The 14,818-nt window shown below is 44.1% G+C and overlaps 1 protein-coding gene across 2 annotated transcripts in view; it reads right to left on the reverse strand.

The window, feature by feature from the left end:
* IRAK2 (interleukin 1 receptor associated kinase 2) overlaps positions 1-12,706 on the reverse strand; it is a 56,479-nt gene extending 43,773 nt beyond the window's left edge. The window contains exons 1-2 of one of the 2 annotated variants that reach the window (XM_079795385.1): positions 12,244-12,706; positions 1,297-1,479 (exon numbers count right to left, since the gene is read on the reverse strand). In XM_079795385.1, the coding sequence (XP_079651511.1) occupies positions 1,297-1,479; positions 12,244-12,337 (277 nt within the window). In that variant the 5' untranslated portion in view covers positions 12,338-12,706. The remainder of the gene's footprint in view (positions 1-1,296; positions 1,480-12,243) is intronic. The other variant, XM_079795384.1, reaches the window with a different exon arrangement.
* Positions 12,707-14,818: the final 2,112 nt, after the last annotated feature.

Here is a 14,818-nt window from a genome sequence, read left to right on the forward strand (position 1 = left end):
TTATGCTGATGTGCCAAAATGAGATTTATTCTCTTTATCTGTCCTTGGGTGTGGCTGGCAAATGGCACTAATTGGATTTCTACCATCTATCTCCCTGAGTAGATGCTATTTACCCTCTGATTTGGGAGAAGTGCAAACCATGTACTTTTTTTAAAAGTATTTTTTAATTAATTTTTTAGAGAGAAAGGGAGAGAGAGAAACATGGATATGAGAGAGATTTGGTCGGCTGCCTCCTGCACGCCCCCTAATGGGAATTGAGCCTTTTGGTGCATGGGAGGATGCTCAACCAACTGAGCCACACTGGCCAGGGCCAAACCATTTACTCTTAACTGCCCTTGGTTTAGGGAAGATAGGATTTTCTCGATGGCTGCAAATTGCTATTTACTAGTAACTATCTGTCTCAGTTTCCCTATTCCACTTGCCAAGAAATTTTCCTAGCTTCTTACTATCCTGCCTCACTACAATTAGGGAAGGGAAACCTGCTTTGACCAGTTGGAATACAGAAACTTAAAATGCTTTCCACACACCCTCTTTACTCACCTCCAAAAAGTAACAGAAATCGTTTAGCACTTTTTCCCCCCCCCTCCGGAAAATAAAAAGGTACAGAAAGGGGCACTACCTTGCCTGAGGACTCAAAGCAATAGTAAAAACACAACCAAACTCCCAAAATAAAAGAACAGCCAGGGGATTTGTGGATGTGGAAACAAACAGGCTTTACTCTCTCTTCCTCAGGCAATTTTAATCAGCAAAGGCCAAGGGGAAGAGAAAGAGGGTTGGGGAGCAGAGGTAGGTAGACTCTCACAGCCTGAGAGGACAGAGACCGTTGGAACAGGAAAGCAGGGGTCTGAGTAAAGTTCTACACAGAAAAGAAGGGGACAGGCAAAATGTCTCACTGTTTCCTGGAAACCCAAACACTTAGTTCTTTGATGATCCCATGAGAAAAGCTAAGAATAAAGGCGCTGGATCCAGACAGCCTGGGTGTGACCTCCATCCCCACCCAAGACCAGAGATGAACTCTGTGACTAATTTCTTAGTTGGATGGTAAACTCATTCAAACTTTTTTTTTTTCATTCAAAAATTTTTAATTGCTAATGCTGACTATTTCACGTGGTCGAAGTATTGGGAAAAGTTTCCAATTAGTAATAATCGTGCCTCGGAGGAACCTCATCGGCTATGATACTGCCACTGCACAAAGCTCATGTAAGTTTTTAAAAGATTCACAAAGGTTTAAAGGCCGGAGAGTACACGCCGCTCCTGCTCGAGGCCTGGCCGCGCAGGGCCCTCTTGGTGACTCACAGTTCAGGATGATCTGGGCAGCACGGTACAGCTCCAGGCGGCACAGGAGGTCCAGCAGCTGTTGGACGGTGGCCTGACGCATCCCCCACCACCACAGCAGCTCCCGGGTGATGCTCACGCCCTGCACCCGCTCCATGGACTTGATCTTCCGCAGCTGGGTCAGGTCCGTGATCACAAAGGAGGCTAGAAGGCGAGTGAGAGGATCCGCTTAGAGTTAGAAAAGCAGTGCCTCCTGAGAGGGTCAGTGTATTAGCCAGGCTTTGTCCATAACTTTCCCCCCACCTGCCCCCTACCATACCAGCAATTCCACCATCAGCTGGGGTCCACGGGCAGCCCACGTTACAATGCTGATTCCATTGCATACCCCTGGGGACCAGCACATTAACGCTTGAACCTAAATACCAACGTCACTCCCACACAAGACTTTGGAGAAAGACCACTGGGTGTGAGGGTCAGGGGCCTCGAGCTTTAGCTGCTTATTTGCTTTGAGCAAGTCACTTCCCATGGAGCCTGTGTCCTCCACTGTAATAGCGGGGCAACACCTTTGCCTGTCTCCCCTTCCAGAACAGAAGCCCTGTGAAGGGGTTTTATGTGTTCTGTTCACCATTAGATCCCCAGAACAGAGAAGAGTGCCTGGCACAGAGTGGAGCCAGGGCCAGGACTAGGATGAGGCAGGGGAGGGCACCAGGGGGCAAAATTTAAGGAGGGGCTCATTCTTAGGGCTGGTCATACACTTGAGACAGGCTAGTAAGCCAGACCAAGTGGAATAGGGAAACGGAGACAAACAGTTTACAGCCATCTAGGAAATTGCAATTAAAGTACATAGTTTACACGTCTCCCCAACCAGAGGGTAAATAACTTAAATCACCCTACTCAGGGAAATAGATAACAGAAAATCCCATTAGTGCCATTTGTGCCAACCGCATCCAAGGATGGAAGTCAGGGAAATAAATCTCAGTTTGGTGCATCAGCACAAAGCTGATGAATATTCTAGAGAGCCTCCCCTAAGACCTCCCCAGCCTGCACCCCTGTACCTTTCCTTTCCCCCTCTTTTTCCCTCCCTCTGCCCCTACATGTTTCCTTCGCCTTTCTCTCTCCTCAGCTCCAAGGGCCCTTCTTTTGTTTCTGTGTTTGCTGAGCCTACGCAGCCAAGCTGGCTCACGTCTACTACTTCGGTAACTTTCTAGATAAACTTACTCTTAATTTTAGTTCCTGGTTCTGAATTCTTCCTTTGCTGAACTCAAGAACCAAGGTCCAGCCCGACCAGCATCAGTGGTTGAGCATCAACCTATGAACCAGGAGGTCACAGTTCGATTCCCAGTCAGGGCACATGACTGGGTTGCAGGCTCCATCCCCAGTGCGGGGTGTGCAGGCTCTCATCATGGATATTTCTATATCTCTCTTTCTATATCTCTCTCTCCCTCTTCCTTCCTCTCTGAAATATATATATATATATGAACCGAGGTCCAACTTAGCCAGTAACAACTGGTGCTGTTTCGCCACCAATATCGCCGGTAACACTTGCAGCATCTGAAGATTAGGTGTCTCCTTACGCCTCCTTAAATTTTACCCTCACCTCTAAGTCCCAGCCCTGGCAGAGGAAATATGAATGAATGAATGAATGAATGAATGAATGAGCCAGCCCACCATGGCCAACCATCTTCAAAGAATAGTTAGAAGGATCAAAAGAACCTGTGGATCCAAAAGCACTTTGCCAACTCTGAAGCACTACAAAGTTTGCAGGGGGCTACCACTGACAATACTAAAAAGAATGCATTCCTTCTTTTCATTTTCTATAATAAAATTAATGGTTGGTCACTAAAGAAAACTTAGGAAATAACAGGGTGGGGAGGGACTAACAAAACAAGTTACACAGCATCCTATTAGGGTACTTTCTCTTCTAACCAACCCCCTGTCCCCACCTCCACCCACCCCCCCCCACACACACACACACACATAGGTGTGGTTCTGTAAGACTAAGATTTTGCAGCTTGTTCTTGTTTAACTTTACACCATAAGCATTTTCCCAGTCGTTACAAGCTCTTCATAAATGGCTTTTTGAATGGTCACAAAGTATTCCACTGAGTTTACTGAAGTGAGAAAAGGCATTTTAGTTAACTAGAAATAAAACATCATGCTTCAGTTCTAGGGTTTCAGAAATCACAGAGCAAGAATCTCTGTGAACATCAAGTCATTCATTCATTCAACAAAAAAATGATTGAGCACTACTGTGCTCGGGGTCCGCAGCCAGCTCGGGGGATCCTGTGGTGAGTCAACCAGAAGCCCGGGCACTTCCCTGTTTGAAAAATACAAACGTAAGTGGCTGAGTGAGGAAGGGGAGACGAGCGATGAAGGCCGGGAAAATAGAGCTAAGGGCATCCAGCGCTGGGCTAGGGGTTTGGACTTGATCCTAAAGCCATGGTAGACCTCAGAGCCCTGCTGCACAAGCCCCTCTCCTCGGGAGGAATGGGGAAGGTTGTGACAGCTTCCTGCAGGGAGAAAGCCTCCTGGAAAGTGCCCTGCTAGAATGGAAAGTTCCCCGAGTTGCAGCTTTAGTCACTGGAAACCCCAGGCCAGATTCCAGGACAATAGGATGTGATGTCAGCAGGGTCAGGTGCTGCTCCCAGCCTCAGAGAGAAAAGAGCAGAGGGAAGCGACTGTTACTCCTCCCACTCTGGAGGCAGCATGATTTCATGAGAAAACAGAACCGCAGGCCTGCCCCGGAGCTCTGGCGGCTGTGTGAACTCTCAGCCATGTCCTCAGTCTCTGTGGGTGGCATTTCCTCATAGGCAACGCAGGAGAAATAGGAATTAAGCTCTAAGGTGCCTTGTAGTTTGGACATCTTAGCTCCATGAAAGTGATGTTTTTGTTTTTTGTTTTTATATTTTTTATTGATTTCAGAGAGAAAGGGAGAGGGAGAGAGGGATAGAAACATCAACGATGAGAGAGAATCAGTGATTGGCTGCCTCCTGCACACCCCCTACTGGAGATGGAGCCCGCAACCCAAGCATGTGTCCTGACCGAGAATAGAACCGTGACCTGATTCATAGGTCGACACTCAACCACGGAGCCGTGCCATCAGGGCTGTATCTTTTTTTTTTTTTTTAATATATTTTTATTGATTTCAGAGAAGAAGAGAGAGAGAGAGAGAAACATCGATGAAGAGAGAGAATCATTGATTGGCTGCCTCCTGCAGGCCCCCTACTGGGGATTGAGCCAGCAACCTGGGCATATGCCCTTGACCGGAATCAAACCCGGGACCCTTCAGTCTGCAGGCCGATGCTTTATCCACTGAGCCAAACCGGCTAGGGCAAAAGTGATGTATCTTAAGGTATTGACCTAGCAGCATCTAACCATACCTTTAAAACAGGGTCCAAACAAGATAGGGATCTTGGGGGGGATAAGGCACTGCCGAGGGCCCTGTTACATCCACACCTCTTTTCTCCACATTCACAGGTAATAGAACGTTTGGAAAATGGAAGAAAATCCAAGTCCCCATGACATCCCACTTGGAAGATCCCAAGAAAAGCACTGCTTATATATTTTGCTTCTAAACTTCCAGATTTTTCTATAAATATAAAAATACATGCGTATGTCAGCGCAAGAAGTACAATGATGGTTCAGGCCCAGATTTTTGGATTCAGAGGTCCGGGTTCACATCCCATCTCTGCTACTTACTTGCTGTGTGCTTGGGGAAGGCCCTTCACCTCTCCCTGTGCCTCAGTTTCCTCATCTGCTAATGAGGATAACCAGAGTGCCTGCCTCAGAGACTGTTGAGAGGATTAGATTAGTTTGAAACCTAGAAGCACTTGGAATACTGGTCGGCACATGGTAAATGAGATGTGAATGTTTGCTGTAATTGTTAAGCCAGGCGTCCTCAAACTACAGCCCGCGGGCCACATGCGGGTGTTTTTGCCGTTTTGTTTTTTTACTTCAAAATAAGATATGTGCAGTGTGCACAGGAATTTGTTCATAGTTGTTTTTTTAAACTATAGTCCGGCCCTCCAACGGTCTGAGGGACAGTGTACTGGCCCCTGTTTAAAAAGTTTGAGGACCCCTGTGTTAAGCCGTCTACCATGCACTCAATGAAAACCTGTTTTTAGCCCCGCTGGTTAATGCCACGTGGAGACTGTGCCTCCAGGTCTGAGTTCCTGAATCCTGCTGGAGTTCACCTGCTATGGTAGAAAACCGTGCCCTTCTTCAGAGCCCTCTGGACCTGGCACAGCCTCCTGAAATGACCCACCCTGGGGTCCAATACCTCTTGTCTGGTTGAGAGAAGGGGAAAGTGCTAAGGACCTTCCCCACCATCGTGTCCCCTAAGCAGCAACTCAATCCCATTTTACAGCCGAGAAAACTAAAGGTTTAAAGCGAGACAGTCACTTGCCTGCAGTCACACAGCTGGGCAGGGACAAAGCAGGGCTGTACACAAAGGCTGGCACCTGCCTGAGTGAGCAAGATGGGGAGCGGTCCAACAAAGGAACCCTGTCCCTGGGTCCCTCAAAATACAGCTGGGGCGCGTGAAGTGGTAAGAAGCCTGTTTTTTCCCCAAGGGCAAAAAATGGATGCAGCTGCAACAATAGGGAAAGGAACAGGAGGCAAACATGTTATCTGCCAGGAACTGTCAAATTCAAAAAGCGTGCATATTTGTGGCTGTGTGATTTTGAGTCACTTTAAGGATCTTCCTACCCCTATCTGGCAGGACCATAATCAGCCCTAAGAGACTATCTTTTCTAAAATGATTTGCAGCCCTGGCCGGGTGGCTCAGTGGGTTGGAACATTGTCCCCGTGCACCAAAAGGTTGAGGGTTTGATTCCCGGTCAGGGCATGTACCTAGGTTGTGGTCTGATCCTAGTCAGGGCACATGCAGGAGGCAACCAATCCACTTTTCCCTCTTCCTCTCTAAATTCAATAACAACAGCCCTAGCCGGTTTGGCTCAGTGAATAGAGCGTGGGCCTACAGACTGTAGGGTCTCGAGTTCAATTCCGTCAAGGGCATATGCCTGGCTTGTGGCTTGATCCCCAGTAGGAGGCGAGCAAGAGGCAGCCAATCAATGATTCTCTCTCATCATTGATGTTTCTATCTCTCTCCCCCTCTCCCTTCCTTTCTGAAATCAATAAAAACAAATAAACAAACAAAAAACAAAACATATCCTCAGGTGAGGCCTTAAAAAAATTTTTTTTAAAGCATCAACTAATTGAGCCACTCCAGCAGGGCAATTAAGGGTTTTTAAATGAGGTTATCTTGGATTATCTGAGTGGGCCCAATGTAATCACAGGGTTCTTTTTTTTTTTCTTCCCCTTTTTATGGAATTTACTGGATTAACAAAATTTTACAGCAGCAAGTATGTCAAACTCGCAGCCCACAACAAATATTTTTGCGGCCCAGCCAATATAACGGCATGTAAGAAACATCTTAATAAAAATTTCGTAACCTAATTTTTACAATATCCTGTTATACATAATTATTAATAACGAACTACAACGTTCGCTAATGACTGATTACTATAATCGTGTTGCATTCATTTCCCTTATGCACCTTACACGCAGCCACACCATTTCTCTCCACTAATACTAGCAGCGAATATTTTAGCAGCCGATTGCCACATCATTGGCCTTGGACTGACTTGTTTGGTGTGCGCAACAGGAAATATTTCGCTTTCGGAGAACAAGAAAAATAGGTTTATTTGCTTATGAATTTGTGCAGTTATTCTGTGTCTGGTAAGTTAATGTTCAAGAAAAAATATTAACTTTTATTAAAATGTTCTATTATTTTATGTTAATGATTACTCATTTATTTCAGCCCTTTATATCCAGCATGTCTCTATCGAAATAAACCTACCTTTCTTTGAAAATTGAAGCTTTTGTGTGTTTTTTGTGGCCCACATAAACTTAAACCTTATTTGGCCCGTGTTAGCCTTTGAGTTTGACATGCTTATTATACAGCTACAAGGGTCCTTCTAAAAGGGAAGCAGGAGTGTCAGGCTCAGAAAAGATATGATAGAAGCAGAGATCTGACAATGCTGTGCTGTTGGCTTTGAAGGAAAGGGCCATGAGCCATGGGATGCAGGCAGCCTCTAGGGAGCTAGTAAAGGCAAGGAAATGGATTCTTCCCCAGAGCCTCCACAGAGAATGCAGCCCTGCCAGCACCTTGGTTTTAGTTCTTCTGACCTCCAGAATTGTAACATAATATGTTTGTGCAGTTCTTAAGCCGTTAAATTTATGGTAATTTATTACAGCAGCAAGAGGAAACTAATACAGACTAGAAATCTAGTCCTGGGAAACACAGATGGAAGAATATCCCAGGCAGAGAACACAGCAAGTGCAAAGGCCCTGAGTCTGAACCAAGGAGGCCAGTGTGGTTGGAGCAGGTTGAGCAAGAGGGTTATGAGAGGAGAGGTCAGAATCAGTGGGGTCAGGTTGTGTCAGACTGGGCAGGTCAAGTGACGAGTTTGGATTATATTCTAAACCACAATGAGAAGCCTCTTAGGACTTTGAGCAATTCTGGTGTCTCCAGGGCCTAGAGAGTTAGAAGCCCAAAGAGGATGTACAAAGGGCCAATAGGCACATGAAAGAGGCTCCACTTCTTAGTCATTAGGGAAATACAAATCAAACCACAATAAGATACCACATCACACCCGCTCCGATGGCTAGAATAAAAAAGACAGTAACAAGTGCTGGTGAAGATGTGGAGAAACTAACCCTCGTACACTGATGGTGGGAATGTAAAATGGTACAGTCACTTTGGAAAAATCTGGTAGTTCCTCAAAATGTTAAATGTAGAGTTACCCTATGACTCAGTAATTCCACTCCCAAGATATCTACCTAAGGGAAATGAAAACATGTCCACACAAAAACTTGCACATTAATGTGCACAGGAGCATTATTCACAATAGTCAAAAAGGGGAAAGAACCCAAATGTCCATCAACTGATAACTGGGTAGATAAAATGCAGTATATCCATACCATGGAATATCATTCAGTAATAAAAAGAAATTAAGCACTGATCATGCTACAACATGATGCACCTTGAAAACATGCTAAAGGAAAAGTCATTCACAAAGAATCACATATTATATGATTACACTTATATAAAATGTCCAGATTAAACAATGCCTAAAACAATAGGTGTGTGGGAATGTGGGGGAGACAATTAAGGGGAACAGGGTTTCTATTGAGGGTAATTTAAATGTTCTAAGATTGCTTGTGGAGAGGGATGTACAACTCTCAAATACTAAATGCCACCAAACTGTACACTTTATTTTTTTTACTATTATCTCCCACATTGATATTTATTACATTAACATTTCTAACAAAAACAAGTTCAGTAACTGATTCACATTAACAAGGTTTCATTTTGATCCTTTAGTCAATTTGAAAAAAAGCCATATCGATCAAAGGAATTAAAAGGAAAAAGCACCTTTTCCTTTTACATATAGTATTTTTTAACACAAAGGCTCTAAACTCCAAACAGATATCAGATGCAAAATCCAACTATAGGACTCTCATTTTAATTAAGATTACAAAATGGACCTCTCTTACATTTTTTAATGTATTTATACAGTTATTTTTAAAAAGATGTTTTAACTATTGGGCTGAAACTGAAAATACATCTGTGAGAAGTATACTTCACAGTAAATACTTTTGTACCGAATTTTCATGTCACTTAGAACCTTAACCTAGTCTAAGACATTTTTGGGATAACGTAAAACTATCACTTTTTGGAAATGTTTTTTGGTACTTCAATCAAGTGCTGAAGGGATTTTATTCTAAAACTAGAAGCCCGATGCACGAAGATTCCTGCCAGAATGGGCCTTCCTTTCCCTGGCTGTCGGCACTGCCTTTCTGCTCTGGGCTGGAGCCGCCTTTCCACCTTTCCACACTGCTCAGAGGCCTGGAACTGCCAGGGGTGGTGTGGAACGCCTGCATCATTGCCATGGCTCGGGGCCCGCATATGCAAATTAACCCACCATCTTTGTTGGGTTAATTTGCATACTCACTCCTGATTGGCTGGTAGGCGTAGCAAAGGTACAGTCAATTAGCATGTTACTCTTTTATTAGGTAGACTAGAGGCCTGGTGCATGACATTCGTGCACTGGGGAGTGGGGGGTCCCTCAGCCCGGCCTGTGCCCTCTCGCAGTCTGGGACCCCTCAGGAGATGACAACCGGTTGCTATAACACACACAGACCACCAGGGGGAAGACACTCAACGCAGGAGCTGCCCCTTGACCGGTTGGTCCACTGTTCAGTCGATTTACATATTATCCTTTTATTATATAGAATTAGGTAGATATAGGGCTAGAATTTAAACTTCAACACTCCCATCCTTGGGTAATACAATTATGAATATTCCAAAATCCAGATACCTCTTACTTATATTATCAGCATTTCAGAACTATGCCTGATAAGTGACACTTGAAAAAGACTAATACAGAATTAGAAGAACTTATATGATTGAAACCATCTAAACTCATCTTTAGGTTCTATATTTACAGTATTGTCCAGGAGAAATTAAAGATGAACTCTGCACTTTATTTTTCTTTTAAATATTGAATGCTTCACAAGTTTGGGTGTCATCCTTGCAGAAGGGCCATGCTAACCTTCTCTATATCATTTCAGTTTTACTAGAGGTGCCTTAGAAGTGCATTTCCTAGAAAACAGAAGTTGTTCTGGCATTCACAATTGAGGCCAACATGGAAAAAACTAGAGGGAGTCTCTTACACAAAGTTTGTCCACTGCCCGGGAAACACTCAAAGCAGTTAAATTACAGAGCATCCAAGCAAAGAAAATCAGGTAGTAATAGACATCCTCAGAGTTGCCCTGACAAGGTACCACTGACTGACTCTAGGGAGAACAGGGAGGCTGAGGGCCAGGAAGTGGAAAGATATTTACCTTCTTCTATCACAGGTGTATTATTTACATCATTTAACCTAGTGCATTTGTTATTTCTATCCGTTAAAAATACTTAATAAAAAAATACACACTGAAAATAAATCCATGCTGCTAAAGAATATTGCTTGGCAGAGAGAAATGATTGTAATGTATTTTAAGTGAAAAAGCAGGCTATTACAATGTTCAAAATGACATGATTTTTGAAAAATGTATACACATAAATAGGTTTAGAAAAAAGGCTAGACTTCATAAAACACCTACCACTCTGGTGGTACATGGTAAGAAGCCAATAAATGTTAGCTATTGTTGTTGTTTTATTATTATTGGTATCCAATATTAAAAACGGGTATCCCTGAGTGGTGGAATTTGAACTCAGTTTCCCACCATATTTTGCAACAAACATTTATTATTTTTGTTACTGGTTTAAAACAGTTTCTGAATCTCAGCATTATTGACACTTTGGGCTAGATAATTCTTGATCTTTTTAAGATTTTTTAAAAATTAATTTTGAGAGAGAGAGAGAGAAACATTGATGTGAGAGTAGAACATCGATCTGCTGCCTCCTGCTACCAGGGATGGAGCCCGCAATGACCGGAATCAAACCAGCAACCTTTCCTTGCACAGGATGACGTCCAACCAACTGGACCACACTGGCCAGGGCAGGCTGGATAATTCTTTATGGAGGGGCTGTCCTGTGCATTCTAGGATGTTTAGCAACATACCTGGCCTCTACCCACTGCATTTCCCAAGTTCTGTCAACCAAAAATGTCTTCAGACATTGGCAAATGTTCCTAGGGGGCAAAATCACCCATGTTTGAGAACCGCTAGGTTAAAACATATATTATTTGCTCAAACTAGATGAGTAACACACACATGTTCATTTCTCTCAACTGTACATGTATATTATATACTCTTGCATAAAGGGTATATGTTATAATCTAAATTTTAAAGAACAGATAGGTATTATTTTTAAAATAAAGTGGCATGAGTTACACTGATGAAAACATAAAACTAAGATAATCATTGTTAACACCTTCTTATTACTACAAAAATCTCTATAATTTCTGACCCTTAGGTGTCAGGTACTTTTTAGACAATTTTTATTCCTTGGTCCTGGCTGGGTAGCTCAGTTGGTTAGAGTATAGTCCGATACACTAAGATTTCTCGTTAGATCTCAGGTCAGGGCACATACAAGAAGCAACCAAAGAATGCATAAATAAGTGGAACAACAAATCTCTCTCTCTCTCTCTCTCTCTCTCTCTCTCTCTCTCTCTCTCTCTCTTCCTTCCTTCCCTCCCTCCCTCCTCTCCTTTCCCTCTCTAAAATCAATTAAACATTTTTTCATTCCTCACAACCTCCAGTTTACAAGATTAAGAAGCGGAGGCTCAGAGAAGTTAAGCAACTCACCCAAAATCACCAGCTGAATTGCAGACCTCTGCTTGGGAACCTGAGCACCACAAGCCCAGCGTCCCCCTGGATGCCAAGTGCTCTCAGCCAATCATCAGGCACAAACAAACAAAACACACCCAGGAGTTACAGTGTCCTGGTGGGGCCTGACACGGCATTCAAATGCCATTCTGCCACTTTGCAAGGCCCATGGTCCCTGGCAAGTGACTCTACCTTTCTACATCCGTTTCCTCCTCTGTAAAATGGGGTGAGAGAAATATGCACTTTATAGGCTGTAGGACTCAAGGAGGTAGCCCCTGTCAAGTGCTTCCATCAGAGCCCGGCACACCGGTGATTTACAGTAACTGCTCGGCACACCGGTGATTTACAGTAACTGCTCACGGCTATTTCACGCCGGACGGTAAACAGCACCGTCGGCGGTCATTACTTTGCGAAGGACTTAGCGACAGCAGGGAACTCCAAAGATCACAAAACGCCTTCCAGAGGATCGCACTAGGGTCCAGAGGGGTCAGCGGCCGGCCTGCGGGCACACAGCGCGACGTGGGTCCAGACGGCAGCGCGCAGAGCCAGCCCCTCGGATCAGGACCCACTACGCAGGCGAGGAGGGGGCTTCCAGGCCGGCCCGGCGAGGTCGCTAGGGGGCCCACTCACCGAAATGCATCCAGTCCCACTCGCTGAGCGTGTCCATGTTGCGGCACAAGTCGTCCAGCACCCAGGAGGGCAGCTGGTAGATGTAGCAGGACATGGCTGCACAGCAGGCGCCGGCGGAGAGCTCCCAGGAGACTGAACCAGACGCCGCGGGACTCGGCTTCTTGACTCCGGGGCCGGCCGTCCCGCCTCGCCCCGCCTCCCGGGAAGTGGGCGGGGCCAGCGCTGGACACCACCGCCCCCCAGCGGCGATGTGGGGCGCGACGCCGTCAGGCCGGCTGAACCAGAGCTGCTGGGAAACCAAAAGGGGGAAGAGCTGGGAGGGGAAACTGAGGCCCAGAGTGGAGAGGAAACTCGGTTAAGGCCATCCGAGAATTCCGTGTCGGTCCTAGGAGACCTTCTGACTTTACTTCCTGTGCTTTTGGCGCTCTGCCACATATAATTCAGGCATTCTTATGGTGTTGGAGATACCTAAGGAGAGAAAACCTATAAAAGTCTGGCAGGTGTGGCTCAATGATTCTCTCTCATCACTGACGTTTCTCTCTCTCTCTCTCTCTCTCTCTCTCTCTCTCTCTCTCTCTCTCTCTCTTTCCCTTCCTCTCTCTGAAATCTATCAATAAAAAAAGTCCTTGCTTTCACGATACTTACACCCTAGATAGGGGTGATGAGGAGGAAACAGCAATAACTAATCAAAATACTGAATAAGCATGTTACATAGTTTGTTAAAACATAATAAGTGCTATTGCCAAAAAAGCAAAAGGGAAGTTGACTAAGGGAAATTAGGAATACAGAGCTATCAGGGGAAGGACTAGCCAAGATAGACTTTATCATAATAATGGCTAATTTTTATTTGAGCAGTACTATGTGCCAGGCACTGTTCTAGGTGCTGGGGATACCTCTAAACAAAATCCCTGCCAGGGAGAGAGACAGACAGTAAGCAATAAAAATGAAAAATAAGTAGGGGAGGAAAGGAGAACATATGTAATACTTTCAACAATAAAGATTTAATTAAAAATTTTTAAATGCAAAATAATAACAGCATTATAAATGATAGGTAATGTTAGAGAACAAAAGTAGAGTATGATGAAAGGGAGTGGGGGTGGCTAATTGCATATTCATTATATTTTTTCATATTCATTATCTTTTAATGTGATCAATATTATTGGAGGAATATGGTAAGAGGGACTGTGAGACAAATTGAATTATCAAATAGGGTATGAGGAGAACTTATACTAATAATGACTAGAATTTATTAAACAGACTTGACCTGGGTTATTTCACTTATTCCTCACAATGACTCCATGAGGTAGGCAGGTGTGGTGATTATCCCCATCCTACAGATGAGGAAACTGAGGCACAGAGAAGTTAAATAACTTGTTTAAACTCATACAGGTACTAAGAGGCAGAGCTGAGATTTGAAACCTAGCAGTCTGACCACTGGCTACAAACTGCCTCTTTAATAAAATAACTACTATAACAACACTACAACTTTATAGTGTGCTTTGCCTAAATTATTTTATGTAATTCTCATAAGCCTATACTACAGATATTATTATCCCATTTTTACACAGAAGTAAATAGGTTCCAAGAGCGTAGGCAACCTCATCGAGGGCAGATCAACAACTAAGAGTCCCACTTTGCAGCTGTAAACATTAGCAATGGAGTATGGTTACAGAAGAAGGAACCTGAAATTAAAATGAGAAGTCCTAAGGCCAAGTTCCAGTTCTGTGACCAACAGGCTTTGTGACCCTGGACAATGCATTTCACTTATCAAGCCTTGCTTTACACATCTGTAAAATGGGACGAATCATCCCTACTGCTTAGAGTTGTGAGCCAGGGAAGTGGATTGCACAGACAATGTACTTAAAAAATGGCGGCTGCCACTGAGAACATTGAAAAGTTCACAGGAAGGAGTGCTCCACTGCTTGGAAGGCACTGTACTCCACAGATGCATAGATGGGTTTCCCTTGAGTAAAGGACTTAAAATTCATTTAAAATAGAAGAGAGCACATTGACCAGGTGGCTCCTGTATGCACCCTGACTGGGGATTGAACCCAAAATCCAAGCATGTTCCCTAACCATGGATTGAACCCTGGACTTTGATGGGAAACAATGACATGGTATCAGGCAGCACTGTGACTACCACAGAGTAGCACTGGGGTGCTAAGAATGCTAAGACAGCCCTAGCTGGTTAGGCTCAGTGGATAAAGTGTTGACCTGCGGACTGAAGGGTCCCAGGTTCAATTCCCCCGTCAAGGGTACATGCCTGGGTTGCGTGCTTGATCCCCAGTAGGGGGTGTGCAGGAGGCAGCCCATCAGTGATTCTCTCTCATCATTGATGTTTCTATCTCTCTCTCCCTTTCCCTTCCTCCTAAAATCAATATATATATATATATATATATATATATATATATATATATATGAATGCTAATACACAGAAATCTAGTATTAAGTATCTATCTGGAAAGCTCTCACTGGTATTCCTAAGTCCAGAGTGTAAAACATTAATACCTATTTCATATTCTCAGTGCACACTGATTTCTACCCAGTGCCCTGTCCTTTTATTACCTTTTCAATA

Source organism: Cnephaeus nilssonii, assembly GCF_951640355.1.
Source record: "Cnephaeus nilssonii genome assembly, chromosome: 17".
In the NCBI taxonomy this organism is placed as follows: domain Eukaryota; kingdom Metazoa; phylum Chordata; class Mammalia; order Chiroptera; family Vespertilionidae; genus Cnephaeus; species Cnephaeus nilssonii.